Genomic DNA, 19,542 nt, shown 5'->3' on the forward strand with positions numbered 1-19,542 from the left:
GCGGCGGCAGCAGTCCGGTGTTTCTAACAGAGGAGACGTTCAGAGAGCAGCTAAAACCATGAGACCGCTTTTACTCGGTGAGTGATTGACAACAACAGCAGCAGCAGCTTTTCTACTTGTGTCAATATCCTTTGTGTCCGTGTGTCATCGTTAGGCGTGTTTGACAGCGTTTTGGCTACTGCGGTTAGCTTGAACAGCTAAGTTAGGGTGCACAGAGCAGCAGTGCCAGGCCTCAGTTATTGTTGAATCAATGAATTAATAAACGTCCATTTCACTTGCTGTTACATCATTGGGAATATAAACTGTATTTAAATAAGCTACGGGTGTCTCTGAAACATTACAGTGAGAGTAAACCTTATTCATCTCCCGCAGGAGTGCTGGGCTGCTCCCTGGTCCTGTCTGTCCAAGGCTTTTACTCAGCTGGGGATGATGTTGTTCAGCTCACCCCTTCCAACTTCAACAAGGAGGTGATCCAGAGTGACAGTCTGTGGCTGATTGAGTTTTACGCTCCCTGGTGAGTCCCATGTTTAACTTTTGGTGGCCATTATTTCAGTGGCAACAGGTGTCCTCAGATCAACCCAAGTATAGTGACACAGTTGACTAATAGCTTCATACAAGTCTCTGACATGGACTCAGTCTTGTAATTGCTCCATCTCACAGAAACATTAACTTTATGACATGAGAGGAGTGTGGAGACTTGCTAATTCCTTCCTCCTTGGGTCAGATTGCAATCACGCAGTTAAAGTTTGTAGAGCAAAAGCAAGAGCAATTCAAAGTGCTTTACAGAACAGGATACAGGGAACATGGAGAAGGAGCTACAATAATGCAAGGATACAGGATATGATGGTAAGCATACAGGATGTAAGGATGTAGAATCAAAACGGTATAGACAACATGTCACACACAACAAATAAATCGCTAGATTAAGAAGAAAATGACTTGAGTTTCTTCTTAAAAGTTGCCTGATTTTAAATTGAATTTGGAGAAAACTGCTGTCATGTAACCTGAGGAATCTGGCAGGTCAATAAAGCATGTCAGATTTAACTTCAGGGGCCATACCGTTAAGTGCTTTATATACCAGGAGCTACATCGATTCTGTGGTGAATACAGTAAATAATACATGTGTTATTGAGTCAATCTGCTTCTGTAATTAATAAGTGGTAGTGACTTGGACCATAGTAGTGTTTGCACACATTTCTAACTCATGAAGTCTATTGTAAAACTAGTTTGTCTTTTAACACTGAAACATTCCTTTCTTTCTTTTTGCTAACCATCAATTTGATCTTCTATTCCCCGCCCTCCCTTCTCCCGTGTCCGTCAGGTGTGGCCACTGTCAACAGTTAACTCCTGATTGGAAAAAGGCAGCCACTGCCCTCAAGGTAAACAAAATTACTCTTGTCATCTTGCAGATCCACAGTTACTAGTTCTATCAGGGCAATGGAGGCAAAATCAAATACTGCTATTTAGCAACTTGATAATATGATTGTGGTTGTGCTTTAATTGGTTACACTAGAGGCATCCATTGTTCATCTCACCGATTTAAAACAAACAAAACAGACAAACAACCAAATACGCTGAAGCGATATCACGTTTGCAAAACTCACAGCTTTTTTCCGCCTACGAGTGTTTTTGGAAGTTTGTAACTCAACAGTGAGAATAACAGCAAACAGAGGCGTGAGCCGTGGGCACATATGGGACTGTAGTCAAATATTAGTGAGTCTTGTTTTTATCTGGAACAAATTTAATATTAGTCATTGTTTATCTCATGTGTGTTATCACCTCTAACATTATTTGTCTAAACAATATTGTGTCTGTGGACAAAACCTGCACACATAAATAACTGTTGCACTTGTTCATTGACATGCTGACTTTCACATTTGTGAAACAACACACAAATTTGCCGGGAAGAGAATGAATAACAGACTTGCTATATTTCGCTGTTATGAAAAGTTGAGACTGTACATTGCAACCTGTTTTTTTTTCTGAAATTCTTCAGGGTATTGTCAAGATTGGTGCCGTAGACGCAGACGAACACAAGTCACTGGGTGGCCAGTATGGCATCAGAGGTTTCCCCACCATCAAGGTCTTTGGGGCCAATAAGAACAAACCAGAGGAGTACCAAGGTACAGAAAAAACCGCTGCACCATCAAATGGCTCTTTTTTGCTGAATATGCAGTTTCATAGTTTTGAAATCTTCCTCTACAGTGACCTTATAAAGACTTTATTATATAAAGTTAGTATAATCAGTTCAGAGAAAAGCGAATGTAGGCGTCGACTTAACGTACATCGACTTCATCCTTTCTCAGTGAATCACTAATGTGCTTTCACGGTCTCTTTGGACACTTTCAGACTGTTAAAGTTATGGTGAGAGAGGTTTGACTGTAAAATACATTTTTAGCTGCTATAACTGACCTCTGCCTCTCCTTCCCCCTTCAGGTGGACGCAGTAGCCAGGCCATCGTGGATGGAGCCATGAACGCTTTGCGCACTCTGGTGAAAGACAGGATGAGCGGCAAATCTGGCGGCTCCGGCTACAGCAAACAGGTAGCTCCATGAGGGAACTTATGCAGTAGGTTTTTAAAGTTTGAAAGAGCAAACACTTCAGTGAACATTAAGTAACGTTCAACTGCCTTCCAGCAGAGCGGTGGTGGTGGTGGTGGCAGTAAGCAGGATGTGGTCGAGCTCACTGATGACAACTTTGATAAGATGGTGCTGGACGGTGAGGAGGTGTGGTTGGTGGAGTTCTTTGCCCCCTGGTGTGGACACTGCAAAAAGTGAGTTTGGTACCTGATTTATTCCACCCCAATACAACTTGTTGGACTGAAACACTGATAAGCATTGTTTCAAGGACTTAACAGTGTTTCCTTCGGGATACAATGTCCCATTAAATCTGGATAATCCACAGACCAAACCGAAAACAGTAACAGACAGACAGTAATCCCAGTTTAAACTGGTTAGTGAGATCTGAGCTGTTGATTTTCCTGAAAATTTGAGATTGGTCAGATTTGTTTTGTAAACAGTCACTTTTCGGTGAAACAAATAGTAAGTTTAGTTCTCTTCTGTCGTCAACAGCCTGGAGCCTGAGTGGGCAGCTGCAGCCTCAGCTGTAAAGGAGCAGACCAAGGGCAAAGTTCGTCTTGGAGCTGTGGATGCTACTGTACACCAAGCTGTGTCCAGCCGCTACGGGGTAAGTAAGAATCAATAAGAAAACGTGGTGCATTACAGTTATGAGCTAGTTGATGCCAAGCAAGAGAACCCCCACTGCTCACTGCACTCACCAAAGCAGGATACTGTAAATTCATCCACAGCTGATAAGTGTGTCTATTGCGCTGTAAATCCCCTGTTTAAGATCCACTAAATTTGAATAGTCGGTGAACCACTAAGCCATGAGATATGCTTTGCATATGTGGCTTTGACCTTGTAAACATGTCTGCTTTGAAATATTAAGTCTCAAGCGAGATGATTAGGCTTTGTACTGTAAAACTAGTGTGTTAATCTTGTTATATTCACATACACTTCTTCATAAGTAGAATATGTCTGTGACTGTCCAAACAAAACTATAAAACTATGTTGTCAGTATGAAGTAATTCAGAACATACTAATTAAATTAGACCTGAGGAAATCTAACTTCAAAGTCAAAATTGCAAATCTTGATTTATCTTATAATAATTTTAAAGTTATTTCTTGGCCCATGTCTGCCGTCGAGATTTCAGTTGAAGCGGACATTGCAACCTGAACTAACAATATCTTAACCAACTATCCTTAATATCAATATGCAACTGAATCCAAGGCAACTATTCACAATACTGTCTGGAATAATATGTTTGTTTTTTGTGTGTAGATCCGTGGATTTCCCAGCATCAAGATTTTCCGCAAAGGTGAGGAGCCCGAGGACTACCAAGGAGGCCGCTCTCGTGGAGACATCATCGAGAGGGCTCTGGACCTGTTCTCTGACCACGCTGCTGCTCCTGAACTCCTGGAGGTCAGTCCACTTGTGCATTTACATAACATGTATTAGACTAAATTTGCAAAACTATGCCTTAAGGGGGAACAAGTAGGCGTCCGGGGATGATGCTTTTTCATCATCACCTTTTTAAAATCTATATTTTGCTACAGCATGAGCAGTGACCGCTACCCTGTCAGACAAGACAAACAAGATAAACTCAGACTAAATCAAATAATAATCCAAAACTCTATTCAATCCAATGCTCTCAGAACAACACAAGTGCTACCAAAACTAGACCTGACTGTCTTGTAAATGTTTGTCTCTCAGATCCTCAATGAAGACATTTTGAAGAAGACCTGTGATGATAGTCAGCTGTGTGTAATTGGTTTCCTGCCACACATCCTGGACACAGGTGAGACGGGAACATGTTCAGTGGTTCAGAAGTGTAACCTTAAAGAACACGAAATAAAAAATCTGGCACGTTTTAACATGATTACAGTTCACTTGAAATTTTTCTTTAAATGTTTTTCAAACCTCAAACTATGTGAATTTATACACTGTATACAGATGGATGCAATAAAAGGTAATTTTAAAGGTCTTTAATCCCTCAACATCCACTGTCTTTATATCTCTACAGGCGCAGCAGGTAGAAACGGCTACCTGGAGGTAATGATGAAGATGGCTGAGAAGTATAAGAAGAAGATGTGGGGGTGAGGATGAGAGACCGGTCATGGATTGTAAAACAAATGACTAATTATGACTGTGACTAACAGCCTGCTCTCCCTCTGTCAGCTGGCTGTGGACTGAAGCTGGAGCTCAGATGCAGCTGGAGGCCTCTCTGGGTATTGGTGGATTTGGCTACCCTGCCATGGCCGCCATCAACGCACGTAAGATGAAATTTGCTCTGCTTAGGGGATCCTTCAGCGAGACCGGCATTCATGAGTTCCTCAGGTATTGTTTTTGCTTTCTTCACCATTACAAGAATCAAAGTGAAGATACTCCTAATGCCGATGCTCACATGGTTCATCTTCTCTTCAGGGAGCTCTCTGTGGGCCGTGGCTCAACTGCCACATTGGGAGGCGGGGCCATGCCCGCGATAGACAGTGTCGAACCCTGGGACGGCAAAGACGGACAGGTAAGTGGGAGCATCCCAGTGGTCTCATGGTCAGAGGTTTTACTTCGTTATGTACAGATAATTACATGTTTGAGGGCTTCAACCAGTGTTTAGCTGGGTAGACACTGTACGTTTTTATTAATTTTATACATTTCCTCTACTTGAAAAACTGAAAAGCATGATCTTAATGTTCTGAATATCGAGTACAGTGCCTTTAACTCTCACTGCACCTTTTTAACTTTACCTTTCTGTGTGGCCAAAAGCCTTAATGGCTCATGTTGTATTGATAAATAAACTGTGGCTACAGAACTCCACTAAAGTTTATTCAAACAAGACAACCTCATCCTTAACAATGTTGACAAAAAGAAAGGGGCAGGATTTTGTCTAATTGTACAATGAAAGGGAAGCAAGAATCTGATAAAAGCAGACGACTAGTCTGACTAGACCGCCTATTCTGCAGTGAAGTTCTGTTTTATTTCAGCACAATCTCCATCAAGACAGCAGATCAAACTTTCTGACGTGCAAGAAAACCACAGACAATCGTTCGTTTGTATGGACAATTAATCCGACCTGGTTAGACCAGTTCGGGGTTTAGAAATGGGGTTTAATACGGTTCACCTTTACCTGCGCCTTTCTGCCTCTGTACTACAATAATGCACACAAGAATATATCAAGAAACTTTTGTAAGATGGCAGTAGAAGTACTTCTAAAAAATCCAGATAATGTTGCTTTGCTCACAGTGTAAAGTCCATCGGTCATGCTTATCCCAATCTTTAACAGTTTCTTTATTTTATTCTCCTTGTCAACCCCAGCTTCCTGTGGAGGAGGACTACGACCTCAGTGATGTAGACCTGGATGATGACTTTGATAAAGATGAGTTATGAGCCCAAACGGGGTGGGATCTGATCCAGGCTGGCTTGGTTGGATCTGGTCTGGTCTGGTCCTGCGCGATCCGCCTCCCCTCTCCTGTGGACGAATGGGAGGCCTCGTCGCCCAGTTACTGAAATGTTCCAGAAAAGACACAAGAGACACCTGCAGTTTCTCACATCATCTACGTCAGTCACACTGGGACAGGAGGAAGGGAGGGAGGAGGGGGGCGTGTGTTGTGTCCCTGGAGCGACCTCTGCCTGACGTACCTGCTGAACGTTAGAAGCTGCATATTTATACGGCCGCCGCCAACTGGGGAGGGGAGGGGAGGAGGTTCTGAATGTGGCATTTCAGTGTTCATTCAAGTCTTTTTCAAACATCGTTCCCCTCTCCCCTCTTCAGCCACCCTCGAGCACCTATTTTACAATGTGGATTTGTCAAAGTAACACTTCAATGTCCAACCTAATGTGACTATATATTTTTTTCTCTTTTTAAACCGGTTAGTGTGAATCTCGATGGGTTTGCATCATGTCTGTCCAGGACAAGGGGATACTGTGGGACTTCTTGTGTAGATTTTTCTTACACGACTTTATTTCAATTGTGTGAAAACAACATTTTTGTTACAAAAATAAAAAGGAATAAAAACAATCACAGCCTCCTTATTCACGTAAACTGTTACAATATCAGAAAACTCATATCACCAAGTGCATGCAATACCAAAGGCATATAGAAGTTGTTCAGAAGAGCAACTTGTTAAGCTACAGTTGATATCCTGAACAACAATAAGCAACCTTTCAACACAATTTAGTTGAATCAAATTATAAGAAGTGATGTAATTAGTTTCCTCTTAGTGTAACATAATGGGATTCATAATACTTGCAAGCACATAATCCAGTCAGTATAAATATACGATATGGCACTTCACTTATGGAGAACAGGTAAAAACCATTTCAAGGCAAGAAAGCTTTGGGAAAGCACAAAATACCGTAAAGCACGTCATAGTCCACAGAAAAGGAGCCACATTGACACAAGGAAAGTATCCATTAATGTAAACAATAGGACGAGGAGTGTTTTTAAAAGAAAAGGATTATCTGGTGAGGGAGGTTGTGATGATGACTGACCGATGGCTGTGGGTTTGTGATTGTGTTTTTCGAGAGTGTGTGTCTGTTATTGTCTCTGTCCTCAGAACTGACGCGAGGCTCCCTGATCCGACTGCAGCAGTCTGACAATGGATGGGTCGCTCTTGGCACCTTTGATGAACTCCTCCAGGGACAATCTACCTGTGAAGCAGAGACCAAAAAAAGATTCACAGCAGTCACCCACAGTCGAGCATGTACCGGAGGGGCGAATCATGCGGCCGCCACTATAATCAACACAAAAGCTTCTGATGCTCTCACAATATAATCGCTGCTGTGCCTGATAACAGTGATGGTAAAGAACAGACATCTTTTGAAATAGATTACAATGAACGTGCATTGAGAATTTATTGATTTCTTCACAGCTGGCAGATCAACCAGCAGGTTGTGCTGTTATGCTATTTCCATGTGATTCATGAAATCCCTGGGTGCACTGATTAACAGCATTGATTTGACAAAAATAGGCAACACTGCAGTTTTTATATGCCAACACAGTATTTCATTTCATTTTAGTATGCAATTTCTAATTTATTAATTTAGAAATTACCTTTAAACCGTTATTATTTAATGGCACTGGCCACATATAAGCTGTCTATGATAACAAATCTAAATATTGATCTAAATACTAATAAATTAATTTAAATATATAAATTAATTAATCTAAATATGAATATGAATACATGTTAATGAATTAACATTTATTGAAGTAAAACAACAATAAAAATTGAAAGACCAAATATTAAAATCAAATTATTTAGAAATATTTCTATTTTTGTATTTGTTTTGTTCTTGTCTTTTAAAAAAAATATTAATTACTATTTGGCAACATATTTAAAATGTTGCATGAATGGAAGTTCATTTTATGTTTGTGGAAACCCTAGGGTTGTATTTAAAATGGCAAAATGTTCTAATTGCTTTGAGCTGCAGTTGAGTAATGACATATTGATTACAATGAGAGCAATTAGCCGTCTCTAACAGACTGCACTGCTTTAATATTTTACATCTTACTTGACATTTTTACCCATTGTGTTTGATCAAGCAACAGCAAGCACTGCAAAATCAAACATGATGGCAGCGAATTGAGCAAATATTTATTTAAGTTTTGACTTATCTACCACAAAGATAAAATGCAACAGTATACAATAATTAGTTAAAAGAAATGATAGCTTTCTGCCACACAGCAGAATCACATTAGCAAGGGGAGTTAGCTGCTGCTGTAGCCGTAGGCTTGGTCTGAGGTACCATGTGATGTTATAAAACTTGACCTCCAGACCAGAAGCATCTGCTCCGAGACAAACTGAGCTGCCCCACTCCCTTATGAATAGCTCTAAATATCGTACTGAGATGTGACGTGTCAAAAACAGTCAGAACGGTGAGACTTGAAAATGGTTAAGTACACATCACATGGTTTTAGCGTCATCTTTTCACACTAAATGTCAAACCACTGACGTTGGTGGCTCAGCAGGATGAACTGCAAAAGGCTGCTAATGATCTTGTGAGTCATGTTCATGTTATGTCAAGTACTTATATGCCGTCGTATTTCTCTCTGTGTCATCCTTCTTCCATATTTCCTGTGTACTATTCAAACTGCTCTGTAATGGTAAGTGCACAAGGTCACAATAACAATCTTCTTTAGTATTGTTCATTTTAACAATGTCTAATCTTTCAAACTGTGTCTATATTTAGTAAAGCTTTACTTTAAATGGACTTGTACTTATATAGCGCCTTTCTAGTCTTCTGACTACTCAAGGCGCTTTCACAGTGTTTGTCACATTCACCCATTCACACAGACATTCACACTGATGGCAGTGGACATCTACATAACATCTAATCTAATGTAACCATTCACACCACATTTACACACCCATGCACAGCACAGGGAGCAATTCGGGGTTCAGTGTCTTGCCCAAGGACACTTCGACATGTGGACCGGGGGAGGTGGGGATCGAACGGTCGCCCTTTAAAGCTCCCATGTCGTACTCATTCTCAGTTACACACGTGTATTTTGGGTTTCTAATAGCACATTACATCCTCTTTGTTTGCCCCTGTGTTTATTTTCATTCCTGCAACAGTGCTCTCTGCATCATCATTGCCGCCGGGGAAGTACTGTAACAGAACTTTCTACCTATAGTATACTTGTGACATGCCAATGTACAGAAGTCCTGACGGCTCATTTAATGTCACACTTTCTGAATACGAACTGTGTGCATTTCTCTGTGAATTGAGCGTTTTGATGTTTCACAACATTTATACAGCACCTCGACCTGCTTTGTCATAAAAAGACATGGAAATCCTACTTTTTACAATATCTGACCAGCAGTAGCATTGTATGCAGATATGATATTTTATTTATGTACAGAATTTCTCTGCAAGTTCCTATAAAGACATATTTTAGATTGTTATCCCTATATTGTTATTCATTATCTGTTCATTCGTTTCTAAAGGAGGAGCTTTAGTTGTTTCTTCTTACAACTACACCAATTATTAAAATCATGTATTAGACAGCAGTTTTATTTAGGACTCCCACTCGCTTTCCCTCCTGATACACTGTATTGGCAGCTAGTTATGATATCTCCTCACAAAAGCACATAAAAATAAAACCCTTACCATCGTTGTCAATGTCCATCTGTCTGAAAATCTTATCCGTCCTTTTCTCTGGTGTTGATTCATCCTCAGGCATCTTCATCACTGATGATACCATCTTGTATATTGCCTACAAAGGTGGGTGAGAACCATTTTCTGTTATACAAGAATTCCTTTTGGAGTCGTAGGTGTGAAGCTTTTAGGCAGTAAAGATGGAAAACAACCCACCTGACATATTTGTTACATCTTGGAGTGCTTTGACCTGTTTTCTGTTGCTACCTGGTAATGATGGTGCTCTGGCAACTGAAGCTCATCCTGCTGTTACACTCACAGTAAGGCACTCTGAACATGTGTCACACGTGTCTATTTGTATCTTCTGCAACTATACACATCTCTAGATCATGTGATGGGAGAAAGAGATTTTTCCGAAAAACAGAACGCATTCACCAATAACAAAAGCACTGATTCTGTTGTGTGTGTTTTTTTTCCAAATTCATTTGTATCCACAATCAAAACAGACAGAGCCAATATTGATATGGCCCTGCAGGCTGCTCAGCGCACCATATTGGAAGAGTAAATATAGCCAGAGTGATAAGAAAAAAAAGAAAGGGCAGCCTGCACATATAATGTGAGGTGAAAATGTCTTATGATTTCTGACCTGCTGAGGCTTAAAACAGTCAACAGATTAGTGGATTACTTAAAAATTGGCCCGTACTTTGATATCTGATTAATTGCTTCGGCAGTTTATCAAGCAAAACAATCAAGAAGTGCTCAGTTCCAGCTTTTTTCTGTCTTATGTGATAATAAACTGAACGTCTTTAGGTTTTGGACTGTTGGTCGGAAAAAACAAGACACTTAAATACGTACTTCTAACACACAATCCAGACAATAAATGTTAGATTCATAGATGAAAGCAATTCAAGTCAATTAGTTGCAGCCCTACTTGTAACGCAAATCTGTAGTATATAAGGCTTTAGTTATGAATACATATCCATTTGTAATTTTGTTATGGGTATGGATTTGCTTAAAGTGTGCTAACCCTAAAGGAATCTGATTAGATATCTTCCTTTTCCCTTTACTTTAGTGGGTTCAGATTTTGTATCCTGTAGAGGTAAAATTCTGATAAGGCAAAAATAGTTAAAAGTATTAAAATCCTCCTACTGTTCTTGAATAAGTATTGTATAATATCAGCTACATTGTATGGTCTGTATGCAAAGGTCAGCTGATCCTGACCCAATATACAGTATATATATATATATATATATATATATATATATATATATAGGGCATATACATCGATGTCCTCACCTGAACTATCTCTAGCATCTCTGCCCTGCTGATGTACCCATTCCCATCCAGATCGTACATGCTGAAGGCCCAGCGCAGCTTCTGCTCCAACCCACCACGCGATGTCACGCTCAGGGCGATGATGAACTCCCTGAAGTCGATGGTGGCATCACCATTCGTGTCAAATGTGCGGAAGACGTGCTCAGCAAACTTTGAGGCATCTCCGTAGGGGAAAAAGTTGGCATAGATCTTCTTGAACTCCTCCACAGTCAGGTGGCCGGTGGGACAGTCCTTGAGGAAGCCACGGTACCACTCCTGGAGCTCGTGGTCGGTGAACTCTGTGTTTTCTCTCAGGTCGTTCAGGACCTCGGGCCGCAGCTTGCTGTTCTGTTTCCCCATGACAGCACTCTCAGACAGGCAGATAGCTGGGCTGGTGTTTTCTACCTTCTCCTTTCACTTCTCCAGTTGCCTTGTGTTTTTACTCTCCACGGCGTCGGCTGCTTGGCTTCCTCTGCTCCTGCAGGACACCAACAACTCATTAATATCCTTGTGTGAACCTCATAAATGATTCATCGGTTCAATAACTCATCTCAGCCTGCAGCAGTGTTTAATCATAAAACATGCTGATGATGCTTCTCAGGCTCTGTACCAAACAAAGATTTTTCTTTAAGGGACTCTTTGTCAATTTTAAACCAGCTCTGTGTCATGGCAGTGTGGGCAGATAAACGGTGTTAGTTGTCCCTCCAATGTACCAAGCTCTGTGCGCTGTGGAGCAAAAGTCTCTTTAAGTTTTTTAGAATACAATTCGTAAGCCACATTATTTAATCCAGAATGGTATTTCGAGACATATTTTGTGGATATCGCACCGGCCATACTTAATTTTATTTGGGGGGGGTATCAGTGCAGTGCGTGTGTGTGTGTGTGTGTGTTACACGATTGAACTAGTTGAGATGTCAAGGGGGTTTGTTTTATTTTATTTTAATGTGAAGCACTTTGGGCTGCACTTTTATACGTATGAAAGGTACTATATAAATAAAGCTGATTTGATTTGATTTCGATTAAATAGAGATTTATTGTGCAGCCCTAATGAGATTACAACTCAGATGCCATGTTAATCCTCTGGCATAGTGATAATTGATCGACCCTTGACTGCATGGTAGAGGGACAAGTGTCCTGGGGCATTGTGATTCTCAATAAATCCACTTTCTGAAAGGTCAGGCCTATACTGACTGTTGTCACTGAGAGGGCCAGACATTCACCTCAACAATAATCCTCGTCTTTATGAGAAAATTAATATTCCAATTGATTTTAAGCAGGTGAAGTTCAACACTGATTAAAGAGAGAAACACAAATGGTAGATAAAAAATACCGTTGCAAACAACGACGCTGAAGCATTTGACCACCTGGGCCTATTCACCTATGAGTTCATAGCCTATTCACCTGTTTCAGTGGTTTGTCTAAATTCTGTTTCCATGGTTATATCCTGCAATATCTGTTTATTCATGTATGCAGGGGTATTCATGATTGAGGATATGAGGATGCATAAAAACAACACATCCAGGATACAGCCATAACAGCATTGAACCCATTAGACGGGAGACACATGTGCATGCAGCTCACTGATGAGGCAGACACGGGTGTGTTACATTACTTAGATGACACATGCACACTGATTTTTTTTTTAAGTTAACAACAGAGTGATGGGGGCAGGTTTCTTTTTCTCAGAGGAGAAAATATTTGTTTCATATATTTTGTTAGCAAGGGAAATATGGTATAAAGACACAAATGTACAGTATTGTCAGTTTACATGAGGAAATATAATACATCTACTTATCCTCACTTTCAGTATCAACCATCTAAAATATGTATTTCATGAGATGTTTGAGAACAAGTGAACAGCCTCGGTATTAAAGAAGGAAAGAGACACATTTCTAACATGGTCTCAAAGTAAAAAAAAAAAAAAGAAGTAACAGTTAAAAACACATGACAGCTTCTCTTTTTTCTGGAATCCACAAGAAATTTGCCAAAACCTGAGCCAATCTTTTAACACGAATCTGGTAAAGTGAGCGTGGGAGGGACAGAAAAAGAGATGTGCGAAGGCAGGGAGGAAGAAAGAATGGAAAAAAGTATGACACATAGAAGGGAAAACTATTTCCAGCTAATACCAGCGGTTCAATTACATAATAATCCTTCTGAATAACACATCCACTCCTCTGTTGCGTATAATGATTTTAGGGGTGAGAGAGAAATGTATTATCCCCACGTTCTCTCTCTTTCAATTATTGAAATCCCATTGCTCCTGTGTTATTGGCACCAGAATGATTTTATCTGGCGTAGAACAATTGAGAGCAGTGTGAATTTTTTTTCTACACAGAGAACGGCAGACACATTTATTCATTTATAATAATTGTCTCACGGGTGTAATTTCCTGCAATTTTAGGACTCAAAGTCACATAGTAACATGAGAGGCAGGCAGGTATGAGGAACAGCCAGTGACATAAAGTCTTGTCACTTGGGCTTAGGGGTGGAAAAGAAATCAATGAAACAAGACGCAGCACATGTTAATGCAGCAAATTCAGCAAAGGGCACGGCCATAAAAGGTTCCATAAAGGTTGTAAGTGCTAAAAAAACAGTACCATCATACCCTTCATGAATGAGTCAAAACACAATCTCATCCAGTATGGACTGTGAGAATTAAAATGTCATATTTAATACAGATTGTTTCTTTTTTTTGTTTTTGTTGGAAGAGTTTTTAAATCGTCGTCTAGAGGCTCTGTGAAGCTTACATGTTTGTAAATGTGTATACAATGTTTTTCCAGAGAAAGGGAATAACTTAAGTCATTAAGCTTCATCTTCTGCACAATGCTTGCATGCCTCAAACTAATCTGACACAAATGGCACTATCTTAAAACAAAGTAAAAGCCTTCTATTGCATTTTGAAGCAGTAACTCACACTATCATATTGTTGGTTTTTTGTGGTGCCTAAGTCAAGTTTGTAGAAAGCGTGTGAACATTACAGTGACAGGACTGATCAACTAGGGTAAAAGCTCACTTTGACACTTTAGTATGTCTGCTGACTGCGTTTTAACAGGGCTATGCTATAAATTACACACTGCCCTGCAGGCCGGACCTTAGTCCTTCCGCTCTCACATACAACAGGATGAGGAAATGGCAGCATCTCCTTAGCTCTGGGTCACATGGATGTTTCCAGGACAGCTCAGTGAGCAGGCTGAGCTGGAGCAGACAGACAGAGTAAATATGGGCGTTGCTATTTATTCCCTCAAAAACACAAAACCACATGAAACCCAGAAGGCTTGAAGACTGAAAAGAACCTCTGCTGCTAAATTAAGAATTTGCTTCCATGTGCACATAGTTGTAATTTGTGGAGAGAAAAAAAAGGCAAACAGTGTGTACTCTGGTAAAGAAAATGTTAGTTAAAATAATAACACACTGACAAAACCTTTTAACAGATTCTCCTGGCCTCTGAAATATGCTCTTTAAAGCCTAAAACTAGACTCCCACACATAACATATGGGTTGCAGTTAAGGCGTATTTCATATTCTTTTACTTTCTTCTTATTATAGAAAAGGCAGAAAGTGGGACAATATCACAACACTGATGAAGCGCATTTCTGGGCTTAAGCAAGAACAGTTACTCATAATTGTTGTTTTAACCACGCATGAAATATTGCAGGAGGAAAGCAGTTACCTGCTGCAGGGACAGTTGCTTGCCTCAATCTCATGGGCAGTCAACTGTATTGTTGGTCCATTTGTGCTTTTAAATGGAAGCGATTCCTGTGTAGGCATACAGGCCGGCATTTGAGACGTCATGAGATGCTTTAGATGTTTTCACAGCTGGGAACCAGGCAAGTCATTTTCCAAAGTTGCTACTTGGTGCAGTGGAAAATGTTTTGAAATGTGGTCAGAAATAACTGCTAGATATTGCTCTGACATCTACGTGACCTCCTTTGCAGAGAGAATCGTTGACTGCTCGACATGCAAACACACAAACAGTCTGTGAGCGTAGTTGGACACACAACAGATTGCCATTCCAGATTCCGTGTTTGCAATTCCCCTCGATTACACAGCAACAGTCTCTCTTCTTGTCCCCAGCCCCCCACAGCCAGACTGCTCTGTATGGTCCACTTTTTCCAGTTTGTTCCCTGCCTAATGAGACCGGTTCACACAGGCTCCAGTGCAGCACATATCCCCCACCCCAAGGCTACAGGGGAGATCTTGTAAATTTCTCACCATTTCAGTTTCACGGATGTTTGCCATTCTTAGGCCCACTTCATTTCTGGGTAATGGGCTTGTCACAACAAAGAAAGCCACCATTATTTTCCCAGATGCTCGTTATTTCTTGTCTAAGCAAAGAATAAATCTCAAAAGGAGATATGAAGAGTGTGTGTTCGGATGCAAACAGTCATCTTAGTAGCCCATCCACCCATAAAGCATGACATGAAACAAAAAACACTGGCGTCAACAAAATGTTTGGCAAATAAAGTAAAAGTTATGGTCAATAGACAGAATTATTTGGTAACTATTTTGAAAAAAAAAATCCCTAGTTCCAAAATCTATTTTTAAATTTTTTTTCTTAGTCTTCCATCAAATCAGTCCAGGGACATCAGGTGGTGAGGCAATGGCCCCATCCCAACTTTCTACTCCCCACTAACGGCGCCCTTACTCACACCACACCCTTTTTTTTTATCTTGGCCTGCATCTTGAGCTGAACTACACATCTGTAATAATTTTGTGACTTTATCTTGCACGGTTGCGACGCTCTGAGTGACCAAATCTGTCCACAGAGACAGACAGACACTGCAAAATGCCTCTGTGTTAGTTCTGGCTACACTACGGGTCTCCAGGACATCACGTTTTGCCATGATGACACACACACACAGACTCACAAGGTGAAAACGACACCAGTGTCGCTGTTGGAAAAAATCAGTAGGTTAATAAATAATGAAAATAAGCCTAAGTAGCACACTTTTCCCACACACACATTTCCCAATCCTCAACTCTGCATGAACACGACGGAGAACATTTTTTTTCATGCTGTCTGTGTTGTGCTTCCTTTGAATGGAATGTAAATCAAACAAACTGATACGGCTCAGTGCACGGAAAGAAAGCACAGTTACCATTTAAGTGGTGCGTGTAGCCTGCTGTGCAGCGGATGTGCAGAGCAGCACTGCAGCCTTAAGTTCTGTGTAATGCTGGTAACTAAGAGTGCATCAGGTGGGTGATGCGTTAGTCTCATGCAAGAGGAAGAAAAAGAGAAAATTAGCTCTCAAGTAGTTCTCACTTTTAGCGGTGCTTCGTGTGATAGTCTCTGAACCTGTGTCAGAGAAAATCAAGCAGTGGATCAGGATGAAGTCCCCTGACACACCAGTAGCCAAGGCAACAGGATAGTAGTGCTAAGGCTTATGAGAGGGAGGCGGTGTAACTATCAATCTGGGGCAAACGCAGGGCAGGAGATACATTGAGATTCAAGAGAAACAACATTTTTTTTCTGTCTGGAATTCAAATTTCAAATGTTTGCTGTTGATTGTTGAACAGTTTAACCTAAATACAACATCTTTATTGTTCTGTTCAGGGCCATCCACGGTGATTTATGCCTCATATCCATTGCGCAAAAAGTTTAATACTGCAAACTCATTGTTTATTTCTATTCTAGCAGCAAGGTTGTATTTGAATGTTTGTTTTTCTAATGGTGACTGGGCTTCATTTTGGATACACCAACTCTTCACATGTTGACTTCGGTTTTATTATTATGTGAGAAGGAAAAAAAGCAGCAACAATAGTGTGGAATAGTTGTTGAAATAGTCGACTGGCAAGCATCATCATCATATAGCAAAGTTGTAAGGGATGAATTTGCCTATAATAGGCCTGGAGCTTGACACATCCTTGTTTGTCAATACGCAGTCTTCACATCACATTATTATTTTTTATAAACAGTGGACCATTGATCATGGCCCTGAACAGCTGTCTTTATTTTACGTGATTGTTCCATGTTGTGATACACAGCCCATTGATAGAGGTAAATAAAATGATGCATTTTGTTATAATAATTATACAGCCCAGCCCTACTTCATCATCAACTAAATACATACATGGTTAACATTTATTCAGTACTTGGTTACAATATATTTTAAGCTACTTGCAAAACTTGCATTAAATAAACAGTGTATTTTTTGAGTCTGCCAACAGCTGGATAAAGCTTTTAAACTGTTTGACCACATCCTGAGGAGTAGGGGAGACTTAGGCTGTGGTCTTTTATGGGTGTGACTCTTTATAACACCCTCCTCTGCTTGGGGAAATTAATTTGCCTCAGCAGACCAGGACAGACACACTGGAGCAGACTGGACACTACAGTAGCTTTAAGCAGTGTTTTTCATATACATATATATGTACATTTAAAGTCATATAAACTTACCTATTCAGGAGTAATATATTTAAAAGTCTTTTGGTTGAAAAGTCCACTTCGGTTAAGCCCACTTTCTCACTTCACGTCACCAAAAAGCCCCAACTTAACCGTTAACTTACAGTAGCTTAACCTATAACACCTCCTACTGATAAAACTGTAAAAATACAACACTAGAATAATTCAAGAGGCTTCTTCCAGAGGGAAAATACATATGAAGTTTGACCGGAATAGTTCTTGTTTGGTGGGTCCTGCCTCCAGTTCCCGGTGTAGCGGGTTTATCATTCAGTGGAAGATGTGGCACAGAGCTCGGTTTTCATCCGACCTGCCACATTAACAACTAAAGGGGTTTCTTTTCCCTTTGGAGGCGATTAAACACACTTTCTCTGAATGTGACAGACGTGCGCAGAGTTTGTAATTACAAAGACTAAAAATAACTGTCAAAAATAAATGAAGTCGTGATTTAAAAAAGGTATTTTATAACAATTCGCCGACTTGTTGTACCTTAAATCCCCCCCCGCACACACTGAATGGACCCGTCCACACTCACTGCTTCCATCGTAGAAACAGTCGCAGCAGCGTCCTGTGGAAAATTATCACTGCAGACTATTATTAGCGCAATATCTAAAATAAACAGTTCACATTTAAGGGAAATATTTTGATACTATGAGAATCGCTCTGCAACTGCACCACACGAACATACCAGAGAGAATAACATTTAAAACGTGATTATACAATACAATGTAATTAAAGCAAAAATGACACACTATAAGGAAAGATTGTATTAGCATACTCCTATTAATAATAGGAATAATAATAATAATTATTATTATATTAAAACGTAACCCTTTTCAGAAAAATATGCAGGAAGTGATGATCATACCTCCTTCAATCTCTTACAAACTCCAGCATCATCATGTGCTCTGATAAATACAAAAGGACATTTAATCCATCACAGGGGTCTCACTACTGTGGCACAAGCTTCACTAGAGACTAGCGGTATTACATAAATGACATAACCTAATTTCAACTTTCCCCATGTAGGACTTCTCTCTCAGCTTCTCTGAAGATGTACATTGTCCATCAGTGCCTATATAGTAACCTCTCTAGGCTAAAGTGACACTGCAGGCAGGCCGGTGTGTATGTCAGCATTTCAGTAAGTGGATAAATAATTAACTGTGTGTGTGTGTGTGTGTGTGTGTGTGTGTGTGTGTGTGTGTGTGTGTGTGTGTGTGTGTGTGTGTGTGTGTGTGTGTGTGTGTGTGCGTGTGCGTGTGCGTGAGTGTGTGTGTGTGTGTGTGTGTGTGTGTGTGTGCGTGTGTGTGTGTGTGTGTGTGTGTGTGTGTGTGTGTGTGTGTGTGTGTGTGAGTGTGTGTCTTCCTGAAGCCTGACACCTGTTTCTATAAGCACATGGAGTGTTTATCTCTACCTAAGAGTGAGTACAATACAGACTGGGTGGGGGGTTTGAGGCAGTGATAAAGTAGTCTGAGGTTGCTTTTGTTGCTTTTGCCAATTTGTAACTTAACACTCATAAAGCCTGTTGCTGGTGGAGTAATGCAGATGAAAATCATTGTGACTTCCTTAAATAATAAGAGTGTTTCTAATACATTTTATGCTCATCATTTAGCCACAGGTCGAACATTTTGAATGTTATAATGTTAAGGCCAATGTAAGGTAAACTACTGTATACTATGTTGTTGTTATTAGGATATCACAAGCAAAACCAAAATTAAATAGACACAACAGAGCCTTCGTTTTTTATGGTGAGAATTATTAGAATTAGAATCATTTCCCAAAAACAGACATACAAAAAAAATGTCCATGCAATTAGTTTAAGCTCAAGTTTTGTTTTTTTCTGAAGACCAGAAAATCTCTGCAATAGCGAATAAGTGGACCTTTATTATATAAATGTTGATTGCCAACCACATCATTCAATCACACAATCACTGGCATGCATTGAACATGTTAGACTCTATCTGCAGACTGTAAGGTGATGCTGTAAACTAATGAGTGGATTTTTAAAACCTTAAATCTTTAGCCTCTTTTCCTCCAAAAGAGCCTCTGTTGTACAATCAATTTTGTCTTTTCTACATTAAAATCTCAACAAGAAACTGCAGTAATAATGAATAGTGGATCGAGGTATCCATCAACTTATGGGAGGAAGCAGATGAGTGGGAAGTGGAAAGTTTT

General features: G+C 40.1%; 2 protein-coding genes across 3 annotated transcripts; one reads left to right on the forward strand and one right to left on the reverse strand.

Annotated features, from left to right (window-relative positions):
• Window positions 1-6,568, forward strand: pdia6 (protein disulfide isomerase family A, member 6). 2 transcript variants are annotated; one of them, XM_083934076.1, is made up of 13 exons: window positions 1-77; window positions 373-514; window positions 1,322-1,379; window positions 1,997-2,123; window positions 2,437-2,543; window positions 2,640-2,773; window positions 3,072-3,186; window positions 3,841-3,981; window positions 4,273-4,357; window positions 4,583-4,655; window positions 4,738-4,896; window positions 4,984-5,080; window positions 5,872-6,568. In XM_083934076.1, exons 1-13 carry the CDS (start codon window positions 59-61, stop codon window positions 5,941-5,943), a joined length of 1,329 nt encoding a protein of 442 aa, XP_083790202.1. In that variant the 5' UTR covers window positions 1-58; the 3' UTR covers window positions 5,944-6,568. The 2 variants fall into 2 exon arrangements, with proteins under 2 accessions (XP_083790202.1, XP_083790201.1); XM_083934075.1 differs by having other exon boundaries at window positions 2,637-2,773; window positions 5,872-6,563.
• A 170-nt stretch (window positions 6,569-6,738) lies between these two features.
• hpcal1 (hippocalcin-like 1) lies at window positions 6,739-17,613 on the reverse strand. Its single transcript, XM_083934077.1, has 4 exons — window positions 17,365-17,613; window positions 10,954-11,449; window positions 9,670-9,775; window positions 6,739-7,206 (listed from the first exon to the last, which is right to left on the reverse strand). Exons 2-4 carry the CDS (start codon window positions 11,329-11,331, stop codon window positions 7,109-7,111), a joined length of 582 nt encoding a protein of 193 aa, XP_083790203.1. The 5' UTR covers window positions 11,332-11,449; window positions 17,365-17,613; the 3' UTR covers window positions 6,739-7,108.
• Between the last annotated feature and the right edge of the window lie 1,929 nt (window positions 17,614-19,542).

The sequence above is a fragment of the Echiichthys vipera genome (genome assembly GCF_963691815.1).
Source record: "Echiichthys vipera genome assembly, chromosome: 19".
Lineage (NCBI taxonomy): Eukaryota > Metazoa > Chordata > Actinopteri > Perciformes > Trachinidae > Echiichthys > Echiichthys vipera.